Raw genomic sequence first — 12,744 nt, 5'->3', positions numbered from 1 at the left:
TCCGCTGCCCCTGCCCACCTGCCCCAGGCCCTGACCCCAGCCGGGCCTGCTCCCCTCCCCACGGAGTCTGCGCCCTCTCGGCTCCAGGGTCTCCACTCGGCCTGCAGGCAGTTGTTGGACCCCACTCATTCCGCAGTTCATGGCCCAGGTCGGTTCAGTGGACACTTGGGGGGGCACCACGGCCCAAGCCTGACTTAGCCGTGCTCCTCATGGGACCTGCTCCTCATGGGGCACTGCTCTGCCCTGGGCCCAGTGGTGGGCCTGGCTGTGGTCAATGACTTGCTGATTTCTTGTATGTTGTGTTTGCAGACAACAAACATGCTGAAGGCAAAGAGAATCAAGATGTGGCTTCAGAGAAAGCAGACGACATCCACGATGTGATGGTAGGTTCCCGTGGGCTCCTGGGGCACCTCGGCCAGACGTTTACTTCCTCCTCTGTGCTGCACCCTGGGAGGTGAGGGCGGCAGCAAAGCCACAGTCACACCCAGCTTTGAGGATGTCCCTTCATCCATGTGCCATGTGCGTCCACCTGGGCCTCTCCGTGGGCCCCACGTCCGCACGTCCACCTGGGCCTCCCCGTGGGCCCCGCATCCATGCTCCCGTGTGAGCAGATGAGCTGAGCCTGCCGTCTGTGGAGACCCTGTGGGGCGGGGTTGCACAGCCCCCAGGCAGTGGTGGTGGAGGTGCTGTCTGCTGCACGTGGCCCACCCCGGCTGGAGCGAGCCCCCCAGGGCTGGGCTCCCAGGCCTCGATGCTGGCTGGGCGGCAGGTCAGCCGTCACGGGCTGGGCAGAGCTGGCGAGGACAGGGAGGCAGTTGCATGGGGTTGTGGGAGGCTGCCAGCAGGTAACGGAGGGTCGCTGAGACTCAAGGGGAGAAAAGAAAGTTAAAACCAGGCCAGAAAGCATCCACTGTGAGGAGAATGGGATGCACTGACCACACTGACGTGCAGAGCTCCTGGCCCCCGGAAGACCCTGTGAAGAGAACAAACACCAGCTACTTGGGGAGAAATTTGCAGGGCCCAAGACTGCACAGATCTGCTCAGAGTACGCGAAGCGCCTGCACACCCAAAGAGGATGTTGATCAAATGGAAAATGGGCAAGGGCCTGACAGGCCAGTGAGCGCATCATGCCTATTCCCGGTGCGGATCTCTTTCTGCAAAAGTCCACCATGAGGCTGGGGAGGCGCCGTGGGTCGGGGGTGCGGGTAGTCTGGGGGGCAGGGGTGTTAGTACTGGACTGGAGGCCGGGCCTCCCCTCGGGCGCCTGGGTGGCCCCCAAGCGCTCTCTATACATCCGTCTACGACGCTTCATCACGCCCTGTAACAGATGAGACTTACTTGGGAAAGTGGCTACAGGAACTGCACACATCACTCTGAGAGCAGGAGGAAGGACCCAGGCCTTGAGCCCGAGTCCAGGGACCCGGGTCGGGTGAGCTTGGGAAGTGGCGTTGGCAGCCTGAGTCCAGCAGCCCCCTCTTCCCTGTGGCCCCCTGCCCGCCCCCGGCAGCAGCACTGTGTGATGGTATGCGGGAGGAGCCGTCCTGCCGGACCAAGGGGCTCAAGGGGGCTGGCTCGAGCCACGGGCATCAGGTGGTCCTAACATGCTGTCTGCGGGCGTGACCCAGAGGGTCTTCTCCAAGGTGTCTGGGTCATCTTCAGGGGCAGGATCATGGAGAATCTTTTCCCTTCCTCATATCTCTTTATTTGGTTAGAATTTTTGACCAAGCACAAGAGCACAGACGCCAAGGACTCCCAGTCTTGCTTCAGCTGCGGTCCTGGGCCCCTGCACTCTGAAGGCTCGGGGAGGCAGAGGAGCCCGCGTCCTGGCAGCCGGGGAGGGGGCTCTCCTGGGGCTGCAGCCAGCGTGTGCCCCTGCCGCCCGGAGTCCAAGCCCCCCACCCCCTCGCATGGGAAGCCCTGTGTGGTCACAGCAGCTCCCACACGGGCCAGCGGAAGGCCCTCAAGGAACGTGCGAGGCTGCCGTCAGGATGGGAAACCACACGCTCTTCTTAGCCTAAACCCCGAACCCTTCACCCTGGGCCTGCCCCACCCTTAGAGACGTGAGCCTCAGATGCTGGGTACTGAGAAAGGTTTCTTCTTGCCAGTCCAGGTTGGTAAAAAATGAAACGCCCTACTTCCTCTGGACAATCAAAAGGGACATCGTCGACTATCACAGCCTGAGCTGTGACCAGGTGCTGAACCACTACGGGAAGACCGCGTCCTTCACCACCAAGGTGAGTGGGGGCCTGGGCAGGCGGGCAGGACCCTGCCTCCTGAAATGCCAGCGCCTCTGGAGCTGCACAGCCCCATGGGGCGCCGGTCACCTCCGCTCTCCTCCCAGGACTGGAGGCTCCTGGCCTGGCCAGAGGCTGCCTGGCATCAGTGTCCACAGACGCTTGGCACTGCTCCCCACAAACCTCCCCAGAGCCTCTGCGCCTCCCACTGTGTCCCTGGGTGGGCCCAAGGCCACAGAATCACTGTCCTCTGGGCTTCAGGGCAAGCCCCAGACAGGGCCAGTGACTGCTCCCCCCACAGCCTGGCCTGGGCCCTGGTCCCTGGAGTGGCTCTGGGTCAGTGGGGTGGCAGGGGGGGGCCACCCTCACCTGTGCTGTGACTTCCAGATGTTGGGAGCACTGCCACGCCACCCACTTCTCACCCTCACCCCCTTTCAGCCACCAGCCACCCCAGGCAGCCATTCCCCGCTCACCCTGAAGGCTGAGGTTGGGGTGGGGCCAGCCGGGACAGGCCTGCACATGCCCCTTGGCAGAAGGGGTTTCCCAGGCAGCAGGGGGACCGTCCCCTCAACAGTCAGAGATGACGCGGGGGACGGGACGAGGCTCCTGGCTGCCCGCGGGGCGACCCCCAGACGACCTCGCCAGGCCTCAGGCCAGTGGTGTGCTTCTGGGCTGGGGGCTGCCTGCGGGGGTGCAGTGGGCCCCGCTCCCTGCAGAGACCTCAGGCGGCAGATGGCCTCATGACTTCGGGGCGGGGGCCCATTTCCCCAGATGGGCTGCTGGGCTGGCCTCCCTAACCACGAGTGTGGCGTCAGGCGGGCGCACTGGGGGAGGGGGCCGCACTGTAGACCAGGGCGCTCCCTTCTCTGCCCTTCCCGGCCTGAGGCTGAGCATGCAGGGAACGGGGGGCAGACGCAGCACCCTCTGCCCTGGGCGCCCCCAGATGGCCCTGTTCACCCTCGGGCCTGCCACAGCCGCCGCTGACAACAGGGTGAGCCCGAGGCCCTGGCCAGCTCGCCGGGTGACCTGGATGTTTGGCCAGTTGGCTGGGGGGTGGAGGGGCCAGGGGGCCAGGGAGGGTCTGCTCCCCGAAGTGCCCGCTGAAGCTGGCGCCACCTGGCCAGGCCCCCGGGCTCTCAGACTGGCCGAGTGGGCCTGGCGCAGCCTGCGGGCCTGACGTGCTGCTGTCTCCGGAGATCGGGCTGTGTGTGAGCATGCGGAGCCTGCCGTGGTACGTCCAGGCCAACCCCGACACCTTCTTCCCGCGCTGCTACAGCCTCTGCACGGAGGGTGAGAAGCAGGAGTTCCTGGGTGAGTGGGGCCCGGAGGCCCAGGGCCTCTCTGCCGCCTGGCCCCCCGCCCGCAGGACGGGCCTCAGGGCCGGAGGTGGGGGGCTGGTTCTGTCCCAGCCAGCCCTCGGTGCTGTCTCTGGGCTGGGGACAAAGGCCGCTTCCTAGTTGGACCTGTCCAGGGGCACGGGAGAGAGAAGGACAGGACGGGGCAGGTGGGGCAGGCAGGGCAGGGCAGGCCGGGGGTCGCGCGGGGGTGCCCATGTCTCCTGAGCACCCATCTATGGGCCGCGGAGATACGGCCGCAGTCCAGCACACTGCCCTGCCCCCGGACCCCAGGCTGGTGCCCCAGGAGCGAGTGGCTGGATGCAGGCCAGGCAGGGTCAGTGGGGGACTGTGGGTGAGGCCTTGAGAGAGCGGGTCTGGGCGGAGACCAAGGAGGGGGGCGAGGGCGGCAGGCCGGGGGCTCCAGGTTGGGAGCAGGCAGGGCGCCCACAGGCCTTGGGCTCAGGGCTATCCGTGCATCAAGACTTCAGGACAGGAAGGAGTGGAGGGGCGGCGAGGGGCGCTCCCCTTCTGGGTGTCTCCAGGGTGGCCGGAGCTGCTGGGGGGCCTCCCCTGAGGTGTGGAAGGAGCAGGTTTGCATGAGAAAGTGCTGGGATATCTTACAGACCTCTGGGTGGTCTGTGCTCAGAAGCAGAGGTTTTGCGGCGAGCTCATCAGGAGCGCTGTTGGAGGCGTTAGTCTGGAGTCGGGGTGGGGAACAGGCCCGCCTCCCGGCCGCGGCTGTCCCCGAATGGTGACCGGCGCCCAGAGCCAGCCCTGGGCTGAGCCAGGGCTCAGCCACCTTCGTGCTGAGTGGGTGCCGCAGGACCCCCGGCCACCTGCACTCAGAGCTGTGGACCCCGCTTCCAGGGAGGCCCCTCCGGTGAGGGGGAGAGTGCCGCTGCTGTCCGCAGAGGGCGCTTCTGGAAGGATCCATCTGTGCAGGGCTGAGGACGCTGGGCAGGCAGAGGGGGTGAGGGTGCCTCCGGACCACAGCCCGGGTGGCGCAGGAGAGGGGGTGCCCGGTTCTGCCTCTGGGTCTATGGGCAGGTGGATGCGTGGCCGCGGGGGACGTCCCGGCTGTGAGTCCGGCCTGCAGAGGCGGGAGGAGGTAGGAACGGACGGGGTGGGCAAGGGGGCAGTGGGGAGCGCCTGGCTCCCCGGAGGGCCGCGAGGCAGGAGCAAGGCCCCGCACACCCTGGCAGGGGCAGAACGTCGGGGCTGAGCGTGGCTGGCGCTGGCCGAGGGCCCGGCCCCGGCGCAGGCAGAGGGGGCGAGGCCTTGTGTCCTTGCAGACGACTTCCGGCGCACGGTGGCCTCCAGCATCCTGAAGTGGGTGGTCAGCCAGCAGAGCAGCAGGAGCAAGCCGAGGAGCAGGCGGGACGAGGCCCGCGAGAGCGCCGCCAGCCGCAGGAAAGGTGTGCGCGCGGCGCGGCGGAGGGGCCGGCCGAGGGGCCGGCGGAGGGGCCGTGGGCGGGGCTCCCGGGGCGGGGCTGCGGCTCTGCCCCGCCCCCAGGCTCCTCCAGCAGGATCCGACGCGAATGGCACTCCTGGGTCATGTCGGAGATGTGGCCCACTGTGGGATTAGGCCTACAAAACTCAAAAAGTCTTTCTTGGTTGTTATTCACTTGAATAGAACAGTTTTAGGTTCACAGCAAGATGGGAGCAGATGGTACAGAGATGTCCCATGTACTCTCTGCCCCTGCCGCCCCCACTATCAACATCCCCCCAGACAGTACATTCGTTATAACTGATGAACCCACACTGACACGTCATCATCAGAGTCCACAGTCTACGCCAGGGCTTCCTCTTGGTTTGGACAAAGGTACTATGACATGTATCCACCAATATGGCATTGTTCAGAGCAGTTTCACTGCCCTAAAAATCTGCTCAGTGGTAAAGAATCTGCCTGCCAACGCAGGAGACGTGGGTTCCATGCCTGGGTCGGGAAGATCCTCTGGAGAAGGAAATGGTACCCCACTCCAGTATTCTTGCCTGGGAAAGCCCATGGGCAGAGAGGCCTGGTGCACAACAGTCCACAGGGTTGCAAAGAGTTGGACACGAATAAGCAACTAAACAACAATAAAAGTCCTCCGCGGTCAGCCAGTTCATTCCTTCTTCACCCCTGAAACCTGATTCTTTTATTGTTGCCACAGCTCTGCATTTTCCAAAATGTCATGGAGTTGGAATCATAAACTACATGTGATTCAATCCTCTCTCACTTACTAACATGCGTTTAAGGTTCCTCCGCATCTTTTCATGACCCAGGAGCTCATTTCTCTTTAGCACTGAGTAACATTCCCCAGTCTGGATGGACACTTTGTTCATCGAGTCATCTGATGACTTGGGCATCCAAGGGCACCTGGGTTGCTTCTGAGTCTTGGCAGTTGGGATTAAATCTGCATGGAGAGTTTTGAGCAGCCATAAGTTTTCAACTCACTTGGTAAATACCAAGGACCATGACTGCAAGAGTGTGTGTTTTTCATTTGGTGAGAAACTGCCAAACTGTGCTCCAAAGTGGTCGCTGCCCCATTTTGCGTTCCCCCCTGCAACGATGAGAGTTCTTGTCCATGTCCTCACCAGCATCTGGTGATGTCACTGTTCTGCATCGTGACCATTCTGATAGGTGTGTAGTGGTGTCTAATTGTTTTAATTTGCATTCCTCTGACAACATGGTGAACGTTTTTCAATATACTTCTTTATCATCTGTATATATTCTTTGGTGAGAAACTTTTTCAGCTTCCCTCCATTTTTAAATTGGGGTATTTCTTTTTCACTGAGGACCAAGTATGTGCTCAGAAGCAGAGGTTTTGTGACAAGCTCATCAGAAGTGTGGTTTCTTTTCCATCGAGGGGCTGAGAGTCCATTTGGAGGGGGGAGGGGCAGAGAGGGGTGGGCACAGCACAGTGGGAGGGCAGCTTCGAGAGGGGAAAGGTTACCTGCCCCGACCCAGGTGTGGCATCCAGGGTTACCACCCAGAGATGTGGGACCCCTCACCATAAGGCCTTGAGGTGCAGACAGGTGGGGTGGCACTCCATGGGGCGGTGACCCGGGCTCCATGGGCGTGGGCGGCGGCCCGGGTTCCCTGGGGGCAGGTGGTGGCCCGGGCTCCGCAGGGTGGGTGGTGGCCTGGGTTCCACGGAGACAGGAGGAGGTCAAGGCTCCCCGTGCCTTGCTTGGGTTTCAGTTCCTGAGGGAGCAGGATCGAGGCTCACGGGCCTGTCAGGGCAGCTCGTGGACGTCGCGTGCAAGGTGTGCAAGGCCTACCTGGGGCGTCTGGAGCACGAGGACATCGACCTCACCGAGGACGCCGCCAGGGCCCTCACGGAGGACGAGTGGAGTGACCTGACCCAGCAGTACTACGCGCTCATCCAGTGAGACACCCGTTGGCGGGCTCCGGGGCGATGTCAGAGTCGCCCAGAGGACACTGGGCTGCCCTCAGGGGTGGTGTGGAGAGCTGTGTCCTCTGGGACGTCTGGGCTGCTTTTCTGGGTGTTGGGGTGTGCAGGCCCCAGTGGACTGATAAAATGACGCCCCAGGGGTGCCTGTGGGCAGTGTTGCCTCCCGCACCTTCCACACCCTTCATGTCCTTGGCGTCGCTCAGGCCTGCAGCAGCGTGGAGGCCCCTTCACGGCCAGGCTGCCCGCTCAGCTTGGGGGGTCGGGACTAGTCAGCAGTTGTTAGGCCCAGGCCTCCTGACCTCGACGACTTCCAATTGCCGCTCAATACCCAGGGACCCACTGCTCAGGGGCGCAAGCTGTTTTAATGGCCAACAGAGGGGAGCTGGGGCAGAGGCAGGCCAGCACCCTTGGGGAACGGCTGCTGGCCAAGAGAACAAGGCAGGAAGCAACACCCTCATTCTGGAGGGTCTGCTTGCAGCCCGCACGCACCGTCCTGGGTCATTTCTGTTGCTGTAGTCCTCCTTTCCTTCTCTTGGATCAAGTATTTTCTTTCTCTTCTTTTCTACTGGCTATAAATACAGTACAGGGCATGCCATGTGCTAATGGTATTTGTCCAGCTGGGTGGAAGTGTGCGAGGCCACGGCTTCTTCGATTCCCAGCACCCCCACCATGTGGCTGTGGAACTGCATACCCACAGCATCATGCAGACGTGACTTCTGCCCAACACAAGACCTGTGAGATTTACCTGCTGCGTAGTTGGTGCCGAGTCCCGTCCTGGCCACTGACCGCAGGGTGCTCACTCCCGCCACGGAGGGGCAGTCGGATGCCAGTTACCACCAGGCTTAGACGGTTTCCAGACTGGTGCTGCAGCTCCACGGGCCAGCGGCAGCGCGTGTGCACGCGCCCACCCCACGGCGTGGACGGACGCCGTCACGCTCTGTGGGCTCCCTTCTGGGCATCCCCTCGTGCTCTCAGGCTGCGCTTCTCTGATGCCTGGTGAGCCCGGGTTCATGTGCTTGTCGGCCATTCGCATATCTTTTCTCATGAAGTGCTTCTTGAAATCTTTTGATTGTTAAAGAGAAGGAAGTGAGTGCTCTGTTTATAAAACTGATTTGTTGCCTTTGTTGAAGATATGTACTAAGTGTACCTGTTCCTAATGTGTGACGTGTCTTTTTACCTCTTAATGGTATTTTTTGATGAGGTCCAGTGTTGATTTTTCCCTGTGATGGTAATAAGGCCTTTAGAGTCCTGGTTAAGGAAACAGTGTCTACTCAGGATCATGAAGATGCTCCTTTGCGATTTCTTCTGAGCTTTGGGCTTCCGTGGTGGCTTAGATCATAAAGAATCTGTCTGCAGTGCAGGAGACCCAGGTTTGATCCCTGAGTAGGGTGGATCCCCTGGAGAAGAGAATGGCTGTCCACTCCATTATTCTTGCCTGGAGAATTCCATGGATAGAGGAGCCTGGCAGGCTACAGTTGAGGGGGTTGCAAAGACTTGGACACGACTGAGCGACTAACAATTGGTTCAGTTCAGTTCAGTTGCTCAGTCGTGTCCGACTCTTTCCGACCCCATGGACTGTAGCCCGCCAGGCCTCCCTGTCCATCACCAACTCCTGGAGTTTACGCAAACTCATGTCCATTGAGTCAGTGATGCCATCCAACCATCTCATCCTCCGTCATCCCCTTCTCCTCCTGCCTTCAATCTTTCCCAGCATCAGGGTCTTTTCCAATGAGTCTGTTCTTCGAATCAGGTGGCCAAAGTTTTGGAGCTTCAGCTTCAGCATCAGTCCTTCCAGTGAATATTCAAGACTGATCTCCTTTAGGATGGACTGGTTGGATCTCCTTGCACTCCAAGAGACTCTCAAGAGTCTTCTTCAACACCACAGTTCAAAAGCATCAATTCTGCGGTGCTCATCTTTCTTTATAGTCCAATTCTCACATCCATACATGACTACTGGAAAAACCATAGCCTTGAATAGATGGACCTTTGTTGTCACAGTAACGTCTCTGCTTTTTAATATGCTGTCTAGGTTGGTCATAGCTTTTCTTCCAAGGAGCAAGCGTCTTTTAACTTCATGGCTGCACTCACCATCTGCAGTGAATTTGGAGCCCCCCCAAAATAAAGTCTGTCACTGTTCCCATTGTTTCCCCATCTATTTGCCATGAAGTGATGGGACCAGATGCCATGATCTTAGTTTTCTGAATGTTGAGTTTTAAGCCAACTTTTTCACTTTCCTCTTTCACTTTCATTAAAAGGCTCTTTAGTTCTTCGCTTACTGCCATAAAGGTGGTGTCATCTGCATATCTGAGGTTATTGATATTTCTCCTGGCAATCTTGATTCCAGATTGTGCTTCATCCAGCCCGGCGTTTCTCATGATGTACTCTGCCTATAAGTTAAATAAGCAGGGTGACAATATACAGCCTTGAGATACTCCTTTCACAATTTAGAACCAGTCTGTTGCTCCATGTCCAGTTCTAACTGTTGCTTCTTGACCTGCATACAGATTTCTCAGGAGGCAGGTCAGGTGGTCTGGTATTCCCATCTCTTGAAGAATTTTCCACAGTTTGTTGTGATCCACACAGTCGGAGGCTTTGGCAGAGTCAACAATACATGCTTTATTGTTTTTCCTTTCACTTTTAGCTTTTTGTGATTAATTTTAATTTCTGTGTTAGGTAAGAGAGAAGCATCAAGGTTCTTTTTTGTATAGAATAGACATGGATTTTGCTGGAACTTGCTTTTGACCCTGACTAGCCCTGATCTGTTTTGGTGACTGTCTCATGCACACTTGAATACAATCTGTATCTGCATTGCTAGGTGGTGTGTTCTTAAAAAATATCAGCGAAGTCGGGTTAGTTATTCAAACCTAAACTCTTGCCGATTATTTTACCTGCTTGTTCTCTGAGTTACTGTGAGAGCTGAGTTAAAATCTCTGATCTTATTTGAGATATTAATAGACATAAAGAGGATATTTCGCAATAAGGTGATTCCATTAAAGGGATCAACACAATCTGGACTGGAATGTAGTGAGTACCATGACAGAATATGGAAAACAAATAATCACAGAATTAAAAAGAAAATAGAAATGAAACTGATTTTTGTATGTTGACTTCATATTCTGCTACTTTGCTGAATTTATTGATTAGCTGTTCAATTTTGGAGAAAGTTTGCGAAGGACTGGTGGGAACTCTCCCTTAGACGCTTGGTTGGTTTCCCCAGTGAAGCCTCCGTGTCCAGAGCGTTTCTTGTTGGGCTTTGATCACGGATTCACCCCCTTAGTGAGTATGTGTGCTCAGTCGCTCAGCCGTGTCCGGCTCTCTGCGACCCCGTGGACTGTGGCCACCAGCCTCCTCTGTCCATGGGATTCTCCAGGCAAGAACACTGGGGTGGGTTGCCATGGTCTTCTCCAGGAGATCCTCCTGACCCAGGGATTGAACCCACATCTCTTATGTCTCCTGCATTTGCAGGTGGGTCATTTACCACTGGGCTTCCCTTGTGGCTCAGCTGGTGAAGAATGCAGCTGCAATGTGGGAGACTGGGTTTGATCCCTGGGTTGGAAAGGCTACCCACTTCAGTATTCTGGCCTGGAGAATTCCATGGACTGTATAGCGTTGCAAAGGGTCGGACACGACTGAGCGACTTTCACTTTTGCTTAATTTACTCCTAGCACCACCTGGGAAGCCCTTGGTGTGTATAGGTCTATTCATGTTTTCTATGTCCGCATGATTTAGTTTAGGCAGGTTCGGTGTTTCTCAAAACTTGTGTAATTCATCTAGTTTATCCAGTTTGTTCATGTGCAACTGTCCATAATACTCTCATAATCTTTTTTACTTTTGTAAAGTCAGTAGTAATGTCCCCAGTATAGTTTTTGACTTTAGTAATTTGAGTTTTCTCTGTTTTTCTCTTAGTCCAACTAGCTAAAAGTTCACCTACTTTGTTGATCTAGCCAACTTTTCTTTTTATTCATTTTCTCTATTTTTCTATTTTGGTTAATTCTGCTCTAGTCTTTATTATTTTTTTCCTTTTGTTAGCTTTGCATTTAGTTTTTTTTTCTTTCTAGTTTCTTAAATTGTAAAATTAGATATATTGATTTGAGATTTTTCTCATTTTTTAATGTAAGTGTTAGTTGCTCAGTTGTGTCCGACTCTTTGTGACCCCATGGTCTGTAGCCCGCCAGGCTCCTCTCTCCATAGAATTCTCCAGGCAAGAATACTGGAGTGGGTTGCCATTCCCTTTTCCATTTTAATGTAAGCCTTATAGCTATATATTTTCCCCTTGATACTGTTTTTGCTGCACCCCATAAGTTTTGGGCACCAGGGAAGCCCAAAACTAATCTACAGACTCGTTGTAACCCCAATCAAAATCTATGCAGGGCTTCCCCTGCCCCAGGGGGAAAGGATAGGAGGAGCTGACAACTGAATCTGAAATTTATTTGGAAATACCCTGCCGGCTCAGTGGTAAAGGACCTCCCTGCCAATGCAGGAGACGCAGGTTCGATCCCTGGGTTGGGAAGATCCCCATGGAGTAAGAAGTGGCAACGCACTCCAGTGTTCTTGCCTGGAAAATCCCATGGACAGAGAAGCCTGGCGGGCTACAGTCCATGGGGTCACAGAGAGCCAGACACGACTGAGCAACTGAACAGCAACAGCAGTAAACGATTCACAGAAAAACAAAACTATTTTGATCAAGAAAAACAAATTTAGAGGACTTATGTCCCATATGTGAAAAGCAGCTGTAAATCTACAAGTAAGACAGTGTGGTGCTGGGATGAGGTAGGTGAATAGGCTGATGTAACCGGTTAGTCCCGACATAGCCGCTCACACATTTGAGCACTTATGTTCCAGGTGCCGCTGGAGTTTAGTGAGCAAGGGTCAGTCTCTCCTTTAAATGGTGTCTGAGCAATTAACATCTTATGAAAAGATAGAGTGCCTTGAATTATGCCTCAAAATATACACAATTAATGTGAGATGTGGCATGTAAAAGTTTAAAAAATTTGCAAAACATTGGAGTATATCTTCATGATTATAAAGAAGGCAAAGATTTCTCAAGTAGTTCACTAAAAGGACTAACCATAATTTAAAAATTGATAAATTGTACTTTATTGACATTAAGAACTCTGTTTATCAAAAAACACCAACACCACAAAGAGAATGGAAAGACAAGCCATAAACGTGAGGAGCATATTTACATACAACACACAACACATATTTAGATACAACATACAACACACGTGTCCACAGAGGCCTCGGATCTAGGGTATGGAAGGAATGTTCGTGCAGAGACGTCACTTTGCCGACAAAGGTCCATCTAGTCAAGGCTATGGTTTTTCCAAAATAGTCATGTATGGATGTGAGAGTTGGACCATCAAGAAGCTTGAGCCCCGAAGAATTGATGCTTTCAAATTGTGGTGCTGGGGAAGACTCTTGAGAGTCCCTTGGACAGCAAGGAGATCAAACCAGTCCATCCTAAAGGAAATCAACCCTGAGCATTCATTGGAAAGACTGATGCTGAAGCTGAAGCTTCAATACTTTGGCCACCTGATGGAAAAAGTTGACTCACTGGAAAAGCCCCTGATGCTGGGAAAGATTGAGAGCAGGAGGGGAAGGGGTGACAGAGGATGAGATGGTTGGATGGCATCACTGATTCAATGGACATGAGTTTGAGCAGATAGTAAAGGACAGGGAAGCCTGGCGTGCTGCAGTCCATGGGGTCACAAGCAGTTGGACACGACTGAGTGACTGAATAACAACAACAAAGAATACCTTGGACACGACTGA

At 55.4% G+C, this 12,744-nt stretch overlaps 1 protein-coding gene across 2 annotated transcripts in view; it reads left to right on the top strand.

Annotated features, from left to right (window-relative positions):
• Window positions 1–12,744, top strand: part of TTLL8 (tubulin tyrosine ligase like 8) — a 65,551-nt gene that overhangs the window by 9,428 nt on the left and 43,379 nt on the right. For both annotated transcript variants that reach the window (XM_070453541.1, XM_070453540.1), the window contains exons 5-9: window positions 310–383; window positions 2,106–2,234; window positions 3,431–3,545; window positions 4,864–4,986; window positions 6,756–6,942. In XM_070453541.1, the coding sequence (XP_070309642.1) occupies window positions 310–383; window positions 2,106–2,234; window positions 3,431–3,545; window positions 4,864–4,986; window positions 6,756–6,942 (628 nt within the window). The remainder of the gene's footprint in view (window positions 1–309; window positions 384–2,105; window positions 2,235–3,430; window positions 3,546–4,863; window positions 4,987–6,755; window positions 6,943–12,744) is intronic.

Source organism: Odocoileus virginianus, chromosome 23, assembly GCF_023699985.2.
Source record: "Odocoileus virginianus isolate 20LAN1187 ecotype Illinois chromosome 23, Ovbor_1.2, whole genome shotgun sequence".
Taxonomy (NCBI): domain Eukaryota; kingdom Metazoa; phylum Chordata; class Mammalia; order Artiodactyla; family Cervidae; genus Odocoileus; species Odocoileus virginianus.
This window is presented reverse-complemented; position numbering and strand designations above follow the sequence as displayed.